The sequence below is a fragment of the Rhipicephalus sanguineus genome, chromosome 7, assembly GCF_013339695.2.
Source record: "Rhipicephalus sanguineus isolate Rsan-2018 chromosome 7, BIME_Rsan_1.4, whole genome shotgun sequence".
NCBI lineage: Eukaryota > Metazoa > Arthropoda > Arachnida > Ixodida > Ixodidae > Rhipicephalus > Rhipicephalus sanguineus.
In genome coordinates this window covers 16,304,916-16,319,652 of record NC_051182.1, presented here as the reverse complement: position 1 = coordinate 16,319,652, position 14,737 = coordinate 16,304,916, and the positions used below count along the sequence as shown (strand labels likewise).

Sequence of the window (14,737 nt, the reverse complement as noted above, 5' to 3'; positions counted from 1 at the left end):
TTGGCTCGGGCTTCTGTCGGGCCGGGCCGGGTAGGCGAAATTTTTTCTCGGGTTCGGGCCGGGCCCGGTTATCTTTTTTGAGTTGCCGGGCCGGGCTCGGGCGGGTAAATTTGAACGAGTCCCGGGCCCGGGCCGGGCCCGGGCCGAGAATCACGGCCCGTGCAGTGCTCTAGTCTATTTGTTCATTTCGAATGCTTCAAAATTTAGAATAATCTAAATTGGCATCGAAGTGAATTTGAATACTGTAATATTTGTTGGAATATTTGAAGTGTTTGAATATTCGCACAAGCCTATTCATTAGAACTAAGAGACAAGAAAGCCAAGGAAAATATGGGGGATGTTATTTTGCAGTAATTATGATGTAAATGTGAAGAAAGTGGACGAAAAGATAACTTGCCGCTGTCAGGGAGGGTTTAGAGCAATCGACGAGCTCAGAGGTACGTCAAGTTGCCCATGGGCATCACTGCGCGTACGGCGGGGATTGGTCAGGCGAAGGAAAGAGGCGTGGGAATTGTTTTTCGAAAGGAGGGTAAGCGCGGCGCGCAGCACTGTCATATTCGGAAAATGTGTTCACCGTGGTCTACTGCACGAATTGGCGAGCTTGTTTAGGGGTTGTAAAAAAAAAAAAGTCAGAGCCTGTTTACTGGCCCTTTAAAGAATCACATCCTACACGATGTCAGCTGGCAAAGAAAGTGTCTCACACTCGCCGTCATAGCAACGAGCGGTGCTCTCAGGTTTGTATGCACATAAATACTCGATAAAGTGGACGAGAGGATGGCTGCCGCCGCAGCTCACTTGGTAAGAGCATTGGGTGCGCAATCCAAAGGTTGCAGGCTCGGTTCCTGCCAGTAGCAAGTCGTCTTTTCATCCACTTTACTTTCTTCTCATCTATATCACAGTTACTAGAATAGAATCTAAAAAAGTACATTTAACGTCCCCTAAGCCTTCCCTGGCTTCATTATCTGCTGGTTTTCATTAAGGCTATTTCATTACTATGGTTACCAACTGCTTCCTCCCCTTTCTGTTTTCCACCTACTTTCATGCTGCAGTCACCCATGATTATAGTGTACTAGGTTTGTGCCTTCTGCATTTCTAATTCTACATCATAAAATTTCACTACTTTCTAGTCATCATGGCTGTACATCGGGTAGTAACCATTCAAAACTTTTGACGGCTTATATATTCTGCTCAGTTTTATCACAGCGCTTGCTATCCTTTCAGTGACACTGTAGAAATCTTCAATGTTGCCTGCAATGTGTTTATATGAATTAAGAGATTATATGTTCTGCCCCCACCATACTTTTTCTTTTCGGGGAGCCCTATGTAACGGAGGACGTGCCCATTAGTGAGTACCGTATGTGTTTTCCAGTTTTTCTAACCTAAGGCCAACGACATCCCAGTTAAGGGGAGACCCTGCTTCTGAAACATGTTTCTTGTTTTTGAGCGTATCATTATGAAACTTTCACAGCTTATGTATTTTTACGTGCTGATTTCAAACATGCAATTATTGTTCTAATACAATATGTAGTTTTGAAACTATTAAATAGTATTTGTATTGTTAGGAGCAGGCTTTATTTCTAAACTGTGAGAGTTACCAAGCAAATCAGCCTATCACAATAACCTGGAATAAATGCTGTTTGCAATAAGACAAGAATGGATGTTCTAGGCCCATTTGAACAAAAGTTATGGTATGTTGAACATTCCCAGCTTGATCCCAGTTTGACCGAGCTCGAAATCGCTGACTTGCCATGTGTTCAACGTACTATAACTTTTGTTCAATTGGGTCTAGAACATCCATTCTTGTTTTATTGCAAACAGTATTCATTCCAGCTTATTGTGATATGCTGATTTGCTTTATAACTCTTACAGTTTATAAATAAATCTTGCTCCCAACAATATACATGAAATATTTGATATTTTGAAAACAGCATAGTGTACTAGAAAAATAATTGCATATTTGAAATCAGGACATAAAAATACATAAGCTGCGAAAGTTTCATAAAAATGTACTCAAAAACAAAGAAATATGTCTCCGAAGCAGGGTCCCCCCTTAAGGTTGTCTAACTCCTTGAGTAACTCTGCTAGTCTAGTTTCAAGTGGCTTGGCAAGGCGTTAACAATGAACTTCTGAGCTTCAGTTTCGGGTGGTGGCCCATTTGAATCCAGAGATTATTAGTACCTCCTGCAGCTTTACCAGCCGACTGCCACTGTGGTCAAATGTTCCTGCTGAAGTCTGAGAGCCAGGGTTGAATCAGCGCTCGTCTGTGTTTCTTCCTTGTCCCTTGTCATTTTTTTTGCGCTGTAAGTCACATAATGGATCACCGACAAGCCTAAAGATTTGCTCTCTTGAATAGTGAGCTTTGTTTTGTAGTTGGCGACGAGATACCAAACCAGGAATGATAATTCGCCTTCTGGTGGGAGAGTGAGTCGTAGAGAAGCACAAAAAAGGGTCTTTTTAGGAGCCTCACTGCTCCAAAAGCCACTGCACTTACAAGGAGAGGCATTATCAAATGGTTGTTGCATGCTTCAATGCTCCAATGGTGTTGAAGTGTGCATAGTTGTGCGAGAAAGAAAAAAATCTATATCGTTTGTATATGTACTATTGTAAGCTCCTTAGCAACAGCGATGAGCTACTAGAGAAAAGACAACTCGCTGAACTCAATGCAGGCAAACAAAGGTCATGCGCAGATGCTGTTATGCTCATATAGACTTTGGTTAAGTAGAGCGAGAATATCAATGTCTAAACAAGAACAAGCACACCTGCAGAAAGAAGAGGGGTTCTGCCACTATGTGGAAAAGATATTTAGCCCCTGATACACAACATTTCAGGCCAGAAACACTCCACTGCCATTTAAACAGGCCAAAATAGTGAACTTTGGCACAGTTGGTACAAGCTGCAATTGGATGGGTGCAGCAAGATGCAGGCAAAGTTGTAGCTAAGTGGCACAAGTGATGCCCCCACTGCGAAGAGTTCAACAGTGTTGGAGAGTTAAAAAAAAAGATGCACATTTAGTTACCCAGTCCCCACACTTGCCTTCTGCATGTTGATCAGGGTAAGAATGGCTGCCGTTGGCGGGTTGCCTGGTGCCGTTGCAGGTGTTGCCACGGTTGAGTCTGAACACAGGTACGTGAGCAGGTTGCGCACAATCTTGCCATTTGGGCATGGGTTACGAGTCACACAGCTGCCCATCAGATGCACCAGGCTGTCTGCGGACTCCTCCTGTGCCACAAAACAGCAGGACATCAATCTACGCAACCAAGTGCCTCATTGTGGCTGATGGTGTAATAGCGCAAAAAGACGGACAGGAACACAAAAGAGGAGGAGCAAGCACAAAGAGGCGCTGACTATCAACTGAAGGTTTATTTCAAGAAAATGCATGACACGGGAAAAGGGAGGGGGGTGGGGGAAGAGAATGGCGAGGAGGGCCCAGATCAACAAAAACCGATGATGCATTATGGCACTCTCTTTACACAAGTCCAAGATGATGGCCAATTCCATTGGCAGATTCGGAGCACTTCTGGTAGCAGTCTTTTTGGTCCGTTCGGAGCAAGTCTGTTCCATTGGCAGATTGAGAGTGCTCCCTGTATGTTTCATTGGCAGATCTGGAGCAGCTCCACGCCAGATTCACTCCACGGAGCAGCTCCCTCTACTCAGCGGAAAGTGGCGGATTCGACCGGAAGTTGCAAGCTCCTCGCGTAAGCGCATAACGTGGGGTACCACGTGCACGATGCAATGCGCTATCCGACAGTGCCCGGTCTCTCTGCTCGCACCAGTGAATGCGAAAATGGCGCTAAACGCGTGGAATGCTGGGCGTTTGCAAAGCAGGTGCGCGATAGCGCCCCCTGACATTTGCTCCGGCGGGAACTCGTGCGTTCCATTGGCAGATTTCCTTCGGTTGCTCTCCACCGAACGGAGTGCTCCGGTGCGGAGTTCGTCGGCCACTCTGAATCCGCCGTTGGAATTCACTATAAGTTATCTCTTTTTCATGCAGAGTCACAGAGGAGACGCCGACGCGTGCCTGAGATTCTTTGTGTATATGCACAGCCTCAACAAGTTCACGCACTCTTTAAATTGGATGTTGAAACAAATTTGAGGTGTCACAAAAGGGCAGTGTGAACCCACATTTCTTGCAATGCGCAGCTAAGTGAAGGCCAGCGTGCCCTTTCAGAGAATTGGAATGTTCTCTAAGTCTAAAGTTTAAACAGCGTCCCGTTTGGCCTACGTATACACGACTGCAAGAAAGGGGCATCGAGTATATGACATTGGAAACACAAGATGCATAATTATGTACATGCCTAATATTGCATTTATCCAGCGGGACTTATTGCCGATTCGCCAGACGGCGGTTTACTTTAGCGCATAAAGTGGCTAACTTGTTTTTTGCAGCAATCAACACTTGGACCTCATAATGAGATGCAATCTTTTTAAGGCAGGGGGTAAAACCATGCACATATGGAAGAACAGCAAATTTCTTGCGCTGTGTCTTCTCACCCAAGTCACAATCACCTGTGGCACCTTTCTTAATTTTCCTAACCAATTTTCGCAGACCTTTGACATTAAATCCTGTGGGAAGCCTGCTTGTCTCAGTCTGTGCAGCTGCCCAGAAAAACTGGTTTCGACTAGATGAGGACAGTATTTTTTCAGTGCAGAGCTGAAACAGGAGAGTGTGATGGTATCTTTTACCAGTTTCGTGTGACTCGATCTGTAATTAAACACAGGTTTGACAGACCTAGGGGTGTAGAACCAACAGACATGCCTGGGCGCGAACCTGATCTGTAGATCCAAAAATTGGATACAGTTGTCCTTCAAGTATTCTGAAGTAAATGTCACGTCGAGAACAAACTGCTGAAAACTCTTTAGAAAAGCTGCTGATGTGGAATCGTAAGTACTGCTACCGAAAAAAAAACAATGTAGTCATCGACATAATGAAAGATCTCGATTGCGGATGCTTGTAAAACCAGTTGAAGCGCCTGATCAACTCTGCTCAGAAAAATATCACTTAGAACCGGTGCCACCCTAGACCCAATACAAACTCCTGCCTTTTGCATGTAGACCCTCATCATTAAAAGATATAAACAAAGACATCAAGTAAAGCTCTGTGAAAGATTCTACTTAAATGCATTGAAGCAATGAAGGCAAGTTCATCATGTTGAGACGTGATGCATTCCTTTACAGCAGTCGGAAGGTGATTATGGGGGAGAGAATAAAAACCGTCTTCCACATCAATGCTTCCGGCGTCACAATTTTAAGGGTTGTCATCACGCAGAAATTCCACATGCACTTCAGAGTTTGAAATAATGCATGGGCCTTCTATATGAAGAGACGACAAGCAAGTAAAATACAGACACACATTACTGCCACGTGGTATGTTCCGTGACTGTTGCGCAAAAAGGCATACCAACCTTGTGCGTTTTTGTTAGGTAAAACACATCAAGCTGCAACAGACTCGCCATTGTTACAGACTGCACAAGTTTCTGCAAGTTCAAATCTGACAACAAGGCAGCAGTTTGTTTTTTTTCTTTCCAGTGGCTTCTTTGGAGTTGCCTTGTTGCTAGACTTGAACTTGCAGAAACTTGCGCATTCTGGAAAAAAAAAAGGCAAGTCTTTTGCAGCTTGATGTGTGTCACGTGTAAATATTGCGAAAACGTCAGCGCGGATCACCTAGCGCGGAGAAAGGAAAAGGAGATCACAGTGGCACGAGGCGCGCTCGCAGTGTTCGGTCCAGGCGCAGTGCAGTCCGGGCGAGGTTCTCTCGGGCGAGAGGCGTGCGTGGCGAGGTACAGCGGAACACAGAGCCGGGCGAGGTCCAGGGTGGCCAATGTTTCGAGGCTCCAGGTTTCAGTGTTCCGGCCACTGGCTGAATTAAGGACCGCCGAGCGTTGCCGTGCTGTACCGGACAATGTTCCTGGCTTTGATGTGGATTGCTAGTCCCTGAGCTACCACGCCCGAGCCGTGCCTGGTAGTGTACTGGCCGAGGCGAGGTACACCAGCTGCTGAGCTGCCACACTGCAGCTATGTCGAGCAGCATTCCAGCACGGCACAGACGGTACTGTGCTGGATGGGACCCTCACGAGCAACCTGGGTGGTGAACGAGACGTTCAAGGCGGCAGTCGAGGCGTGCTGGTCTGGGCATCTCCTGGATGCCGCTACCGCTGCTCAAGGACTGTGAACATTAGGGCACAGGACTCTTGACACCCATTTTTTTCCATGTGCTGTGGTGAATGTTCCGACGACAGTTACACCACCAATTTCTTTTAAACATATTTTCTTTTTGTTATATAAATGCTGAAAAATGACTCCCTGCCTGTTATCTGTGCCGCTGCACACTAACAGAAGTGCCCGAACCGTCCTAAATATCACAATGTGTTTTACATAGCAAAAACGCTGTGTAAACAGCGTTATTGCTGTGTGGCTTCGGAAAGCTGGTTGAGAAGCTCGGTTCGTCAGAGTAGGTTCGGCAGAATCGGTGAGGGCAAAAGCACTGGTGGCTTGCACGATTTCTTCGATGTAGGCAACTGTCCTGCCTCTGTTCACGTGCTTTTACTCGTTGCTGAAATTCGTAAGCACCACTGTTGCTTTCAATCCCTGCAACTCGGCTACTCCTCTGGCGACGCAAATCTCGCTGTTGATCACCAAGTGCAGGTCTCTTTCAACGACGCCTTCCAAGTTTGCAGATTTTTGAGTGCCGACGGAAATGATGACACTGGTGAAAGGGGGGAAGGTGACATGGTGTTCCAGCACATTGAAGGCATGCTTTCCTGGCGGCGCGTGCGGTGGTAATGCTTTTTCTGTGGATATTGTTATCGACTCGGATCTCAGGTCGATGACTGCACCATGTAAGCATAAGAAGTCCATACCAAGGATGACGTCTCTCAAGCAAAGCTGTAGCCCTACGAAGCTCGCGGGATAAATCTGGTTGTTAATAGTGACTCTCGCTGTGCAGACTCCCACCGGCGTCACTAGGTGTCCTCCAGTGGTCCGAATTTAGGAGCCTTCCCAGGCGGTCTTGACTTTCTTCAACTTCGTGGCGAACAGTCCACTGATGACAGAATAGTCGGCTCCGGTGTCGACGAGAGCTGCGACACTGTGGCTGTCGACAAGAATGTCAAGGTCGCCAGTTCGTCCTCTTGCGTTGTGGTTAGGTCGTGGCATTAATTTACGGCTCCGTCGGTTTGTTCCGCTGCTTCCGCGTTGCGTCATCAGGTCTTCTTCGGGCCACAAAGTTTTTGACATCAGAGCCTCGTTCAGCTTGCGGCGCATTCTGTCGCGGTGGCGTCGGCGGAGGATCTTCGGTATTTCGTCGTATAGCAACCACACCTCCATCGGTTGCTGCCCTTAGTTTTCTGGAACGGTCCCAGGTAGGACCGGTGTACTAGCGGCGCTGCGGTGACAAGTAGCGGGTTGGTGACGGCGATCGGGAAGGTTGTCGTGGTGTACAATGCGCTCCTGCGAGGTAGTCAGCGATGTCGTGGGGTTGTTCACCCCGCTGTGGACACGGTGCGTTGACGGCGAAACCGCATAGTCCCATCTGTCCGCACTGGCAGCGACGGTAGGCATGGCCGGCTTCCCTGCAGTGGTAGCAGAGCGGGCGGTTGTCTGGTGCACGCCAAACGTCGGTTTTCCTCGGCGTGTGTCGCTGGCCAGCTGGCGGGCGGTGTCACGTCGGTGGTGGTGGCGGTGGCGTCTGGTGGAGGAATTGCGGCGGTGTGGCGTCTTGACGTGGGCGGTGAGGGGGAGCAGTACAGCGGGCTGTGGCTGCGTAGTTCATAGCTTGTGGCTCAGGCTGCTCTGGCTCAGGTGCTCCCAGAAATTGCTGAATTTCCTGGCGTACAACGTGGGCAATCGGGTCTACTCGAGGCTGGGAGGAGGGCAACAATTTACGCAGCTTCTGTCTCACGATGGCTCTGATGGTGTCACACAGGTCATCAGATTGCAGCACCTGAACCTCCCCATAGGTCGTCATAGGAATGCGGCGGTTGCACTGCCTCGTACGCATTTCCAACGTCTTCTCGATCACTGATGGTTCCATCAGGAATTCCTGGAAGGTCTTGGGTGGGTTATGGATCAGCCCAGCGAAGAGTTCTTGCTTGACTCCTCGCATGAGGAATTGGACTTTCTTCTCCTCTAGCATGTCGGGGTCAGCGTGGTGGAACAGTCGGTTAATTTCTTCTGTGAAGATGGCCACACTTTCGTTCGGGTGTTGCGCCCGTGTCTCCAAGAAGGCCGCAGCCCCTTCCTTTCGGACGACGCTCGTGAACGTCGCCAAAAAAGTGCTGCGGAGGAGGTCCCAGGTACGAAGCGCGGACTCCCGATTCTACTACAGTAAAAGATCGTTAATTCAAACTTCGTTAATTCGAACTGACGCCCTGGTCCCGGCACAGCCCTATGTACTTCTGTGGGGGAAAACTCCCGATAATTCAAACGCGTCGGTATCTACAATGGTTAACTCGAACTGGGAACCCTCTGGCTTTTGTCCCTCCTCGCAGAAATCGGCCCAGAATGATCACCCAAATTACTCATTACTTTCATCTTTGTAAAACAAGTGTAGTGATTGATTTCCATGTATGATTTTATGGTTGTAAATGTCGTCTGCTGCTACTGCTGTATGGATGGCACGGCCCAGTCATGCAATGTTTGCCTTTAGCCGTGTCCCCTCGGACAATTTCAATATTGTCCTATAAATAAACTAAGAAAGAAAGTCCTTAAATTTTGATTGCGTTAACTGTGCCCTGTAAATGAACGTGATTTGGAGCACAAATAGCTTCGTATATTTTGGCATCAAAGGGGCACTGACACAAAATTTCGCAGCCGAGATAGCCTGCGGGATTGATTCCCATGAAAATGCGTATATCATCTGCAAAGTATCAACAGCAAATATAGCTTGGAAAGTGTATTTTAAATGAATTTTGAAGTTTGCGTGAGAGCGATCGACATCCTCGCTCTATTGACACTCTCAAAGGGGACCCTGGGGACCCACTGCTTCCGTCACGTGACCACGCTGCAACAAGTTATGACGACGTCATAGCCGCCATGTTTTTTTGCCGCGTTTGCTCCAGCAGCCTACTTCTCGGCAGCTGCTCGCGAACCGTGCGGAAGTGCATCACAGTTGTGTGCTGACGTGATTGAGCGCTGCACCCGCTAGGAGGTGATAGTTACACCCGAAGGCTTGTCGTTTTTGAAACTGAAACCGACACTGGTCGGTAACTAGGAGCCTGTAATTATCTGTCGCGCGCTGCAGCAAACGATGTGCCGTGTTATGACTAACAGGCCCTTAGCAACAAACACATTGCAGCAAAAAAATGCGAGGCCAAAATTTTCGTGTCAGTACCCCTTTAAGGCTCACTCACGTGAATGCAAGTTGCTGATTGTTTCTGGCGTATCACTGACTGATCAATAAATTCCGTTCGCTGTTTGCGCATGAACTTAATTTACGATTACCTGCCACAAGTGGCAGGTAATTAGTGTATCGCCTAATTTGCGGGAACAAGTTCATAGGTGGCTTCTCTGGGTTCTCTCCACATGGTGTGGTGCAATGTCTGTTCATTCTAGCGCTGGCCCGCTAATTCGAACTCCGCTTAATTCGAACAATTTTATAGTCTCCTTCGAGTTTGAATTAACGAGCTTTTACTGTATTAGGTCCTTGCTGAGTCTTCCAGGTACAAATACACGTGGCGCAGCTTGTCATCAGAGTTCCAGTTGTTAAATGTCGAGACCCTTTCAAACGTCTCCAGTCAGATCTCGGGGTCTTCTCATGGTGAACCACAAAATGTCGGCGGCTCCCTGGGTGGCTGCATCACTATTGCTGCAGGGGACACTGCGGCCGTCATCATGCTTGCTGTTTTCGTCCCTGTGGCTCTTGGCTTGTCAGGTAAGGGGTCCATATTGGGGGGTGGTAGTCTTTTCCATGTGTGGCTGGCTCGACTGTTGCTGATGGTGTCGGTGTCTTCTTCACGACGTGGGCTGGGTTCACAGCTTGACGGGGGTGTCCGGAACATGAACGAGCAGCACCTCCACCAGATGTCACGGTGTCATGACGTCAACGAAGACAGCAGTCGGCGTGTTCAAGATGAAACTCTTTATTTGGCCGAACTTGTGGCTGGGAAATGAAAACTCAAACTACAGCAATACATGCTGTACACTGATAGCGGTGAACAGGGCGTTGGCCATCGATAAAACTGCTCAGCGGTAAGGCGTGTCGGCATTTATAAATGCAGCATTGAACATGCAAGCCTTATCGCTAGTGGCCGCGTTAGTTTCAGAATGAACTCAACTGTTCGCGTTTGCGCGCTCAAGCCTATAAGAAGATTCTGAAATAATCTGGAAGGTTCCCAGACATTTGGGCGCAGTTTGCGCAAGACAGTGATTATACATGTAACGGACCAGTTACATGAACATAGCAAAAGAAGAGCGCGTGGCACTATTGATCAGCCGGTATGACCTATGTACTGGCGACCGCAACTCAGGGGAGTGCTGTAAACAATGTTAAAAACGCACGCTGTAGCTGTAAGCTTGTTCGGGTGTTGCGCAATGCAAACACGCCCTATGCACTTGTCCCTGTCCCTGTTTAGTTTGCGCAGTTTTTCGTAGCGCTATTGATGTTTTAGGCATTCTCACACATTGAGCTTCCACTCTGACATAAATTGTTATTTGCCTTTAGTGTCCCTTTAAGCAAATCGCAAAAAAAGCACAACCTTCAAGTTGTATTTTCCGCACCATGCAAACTGTCAAAGTTGTGTGCTTTGCCTAATGGAGACAAATGCCGTGTTTGCATTGCGCAACACCGGAACAAGCTTACAGCGTGTGTTCTTAACATTGTTTACAGCACTCCCCCGAGTTGTAGTCGCCAGTACATAGATCATACCGGCCGATGCTTTAATGAGAGAGCTAAAGAACATAATTTGAACTTGCACAATCAAACAGGGGGATTTCTGGATGAGCATCGCAAGCACTGTGGCTGTACCCCTGATTTTCAATGCACGCAGTTCCTTAAGAAAGGGAAAGATAAAATCGAGCGCGAAATTGTGGAAGCTTTCTTCATCCATAAAGCAGGGAACAAGTGTGTTAGGAGGCGTTCCATTTTCTGCCTGATGAAGAGGTTGATTATCTCAAATGTTTTATTTAATGCATCCTTATTTCACCAGCAGATCTCGGTTTTTGAAGTCATTTACATTTTTCATTGTGCATTTTATGCCCTTTCATGCGAAGTGCCTATCAACTGATACGTTTTTGTTGCCCCTAGTGCTATTTCATTCCTGCATGCATGTTCCATGTGAATCCTCCACTGGCGAAACAAATTCTTAAAACATTGTTTTTAACCCTGTTTGTCATTCCTGGTAGAACGTGACTTGTGATAACAAATTTTGAGCGATTATGGCCCATATATTTGAACTGGCGATGGCAATAAAGATAAGTCAGCGCCGTCGTGTCTCTTCTATGCCTATGTACGCGTTTTTTAGCGTTGCACCCTGAAAGTTTGACCATGAACCAGATTGTCCTGACCAAAATTCTGCTAGTACTCTTTTTTATTCTGTAATTTCACTTTGAAGTATTCGAAAAAGATTAGAAAATTATTCGATTTGCATTTGAACTTTATTATTCAAACTCACTTTGCACCAAAAATTTTGCTATTCGCACAGCTCTACAAAAAAGCGTACTGGGTACACTGTATACAGATAAGAATGGAAACGTGGTTCTGGTCACCATTCTCGATTTTGATCAAACATTTATTAGTTAAAAGTTTTGGAACCAGAACATTGAATCTGAAGTTACTCTTGTGACAAGAAACTCAGCCTGCTGCTTCGGGTAATTTTCAGCATACCATGTGTACGTGGGAGCCTAGTTTTGAACGTCTAAAAAGAATGCACATTTTTAAAGTGATGCATGATTTCAGTGAGCGGTAATGACACCGTACTTTTGGTGTCGGTATCAAACACTGTCTGCTTTTGTGAGCCTTTCAGGCTGCAAATTTTCAAGCATGAAGTTTTGCATGGAGGCCGCTCTATTTCATGAAACTAAGCCATACTTATTGAAACTAAGTATAGTGTAGCATGCCCACCTGTAGGAGGACGCTCTCCTCCCGACGGATCGACTCCATCAGAGGACGAATGACAGGGTTGAGCTTTTCCGGGAGCTGGTCCAGGCGAACAAGGAAAGTGGACAGCAAAGAGTGCACCCTGCAAGGTGGGCTCTCTTGTCAGTGGAATTGTCTACATACAGAACAAGCTTGCTTGCTCTAAGCTCTACAGAATCTCCTCTCTCTTGAGGTTTCTTCCTGTGCTCTGCGTCTACTCACCCGTGAAAGAAAAAAGTATCATCAAATAGTTCGCCAGCAAGAGAATTAAAATTCAGGTTACTTAGTTTTTTTTTAAATTTTTTTATTAGTATACCCTCAGGAGCCAGAGGTTGTTACAGAAGGAGTGGGTACAACATGAGCACAGAAAAATATTAATGATAATAGTGAAGCAAATACAATAATTAGCAATAGTTAGACAAAGTCACAGTTGCTCCATAAGGGCGAAGCAATGAATGCGATAGCAACAAAATGGAATGTCATGCGAAGAACGGCAAGCAGCTCTAAATTTGCAGCGCGTTGTTCAAGCACAAAGTTCGCACGAAAAGAACACACAGGACGAGCGCGAACTAACAACTGTCACAGCTCGGCACTTAAGCTGGGGTGAGACTTCCTTTGGTCAGAAAATGCAATTTCAGGATTTTGCCATCACCCGACAGAGAATTTCTTTATCTTTCATAAAATATCACACTTGGGCACTTGCGGTTTCAAAAATAATTTCTGGTGCTTTTTCTTAGGCACGTTGGCAGAAAATGTGAATGTACCCCTACCTAATTTTCTGCGTTTTTCTCAAAACAACATTATTGGAGTTTGTGTATCTTTTTCTTAGGAAATATCAAGCATAAGCAAACAGAAATTCTTCCCTGTATTAAATTATGCTGTTAACATAACTGGAACTTGAATTGGTAACCTAAGTGCATTTGTATTTTTTTAGTATATAAATAAAAACCCTTCATAAGTGGCAATTTCCATACATCAACAAACGTAAAAAAAAACATAACAAATCTAGTTTTTCTTGTATGCTCACAATTTTAGTTCCACTTCTCTGGAGCGCTATTAGCCGCCATTGTGCAAAATTGCAATGCTCTGCAGATAGCAAATCTCAACAAAAAAGTACATATGTAGAAAAACTAAAAAAAAAACAAAAATTAAAAAAAAACACTAAACGTAATTTGAAACTAATTTTGAGCTCAATGCAACTGCATCTGCCTTTAAAATACCTTGCAAATTTTATAGCCATAGCTTTTATTACCACTGCTGTACAAACAAATTTTGAAGCTCCCTTTCGCAGTCTCACCCCACCTTGAAGCGAGCTGCTCAAACACAAAGAAGGACGCATGAAACGAATGCACAGGTATACACAAGTGAGTGCGAACTAACAACTGTCACGGCTGTTACTTCTTCGTGTGAGCAGCGCGTTCCTTTTGCTAACGCAGCCACTGCAGCAAGCGAAGTGACCTTTGTGAGCTATGTAACTAACGTAAACTTTGCGGTGAAAGCACAAGATGTACAAACCACCCACATCACGAGATAAGCGCGCGTGCATTGCAATGAGTGGGGCGATGACCTTGAATGCACACTCTTCACACCATCTTGCTGGTGAAAGAGAACAAGCTGAACTGCCTCCGAGCTCTGCGTACCGCCAGCGGTAAATGGCGCATATAAATAGCTTGCTGTTGATATGCCGAAGGACGAATGCTCCGTGGCCAAGTCATTTAATGCCGCGCGCTGCAGATTGAGGGGTTGCAGGTTCAAATAACCGGTTGCACGCTTCAGAAAATATTTTTCTGAATTATTTTTCTTCTTGGCTTTCATATATATATATATATATATATATATATATATATATATATATATATATATATATGCAAAGAAGGGACGACTAAACTTGCTTGAAAGTGTCTTTACTAAACGTTTTCAGCTAGTGGACCAGCTGAAAACGTTCAGTAAAGACGCTTTCAAGAAAGTTTTGTCATCCCTCCCTTGCACATACTACGTCGGGTCCAGAGTGAATGACGTGCAAAGAATCCGGTGTGTGTGTGTGTGTGTGTGTGTGTGTGTGTGTGTGTGTGTGTGTGTGTGTGTGTGTGTGTGTGTGTGTGTGTGTGTGTGTGTGTGTGTATATATATATATATATATATATATATATATATATATATATACACACACATATATATATATGTATGTACACACACACATATACGGGCCATGACGCTGACAGCAAGAACCAGCCGAGATTGTCCATATAACTGCTATCGCAATAAACTGAAGAAAAAAATAATAGTTAGCAGTTACACACAAAAGCCCACGTCATAATCAGCGACTCCAAAACCGCTGTTAAAAATTATGCGAAGGGAAGGATCTCGCCGGAAGCGCTAAGAATTCTAGCTAACTTTCGCGCCGAGCGGCTTGTTCATATTATATGGGCGCCGGCTCACTCCTCCCTCCCCGGGAACTAAATCGCGCACAACCTGGCTAGAGAACTGGCAGGCCGAACAGGTGCAGCACGAAACCCGGGGACGGAGAGAGACCGCATGGTTAGTTACGAGGAGATCACAAAACACTACAGGCTAAGAAGGGCTCGCTTTCCCCCGGCACACACCTCGCTAAGCAAGCAGCAGGCAACGGCCTGGCGCCTCTTACAGACGAACACGTTCCCGAGTCCGG

At 46.1% G+C, this 14,737-nt stretch overlaps 1 protein-coding gene across 1 annotated transcript in view; it reads right to left on the bottom strand.

The window, feature by feature from the left end:
- LOC119399311 (TATA-binding protein-associated factor 172-like) overlaps positions 1-14,737 on the bottom strand; it is a 374,345-nt gene that overhangs the window by 144,597 nt on the left and 215,011 nt on the right. Inside the window, 2 exon segments of the mRNA XM_049417333.1 lie at positions 3,034-3,219; positions 12,056-12,173. Coding sequence (XP_049273290.1) covers positions 3,034-3,219; positions 12,056-12,173 — 304 coding nt within the window.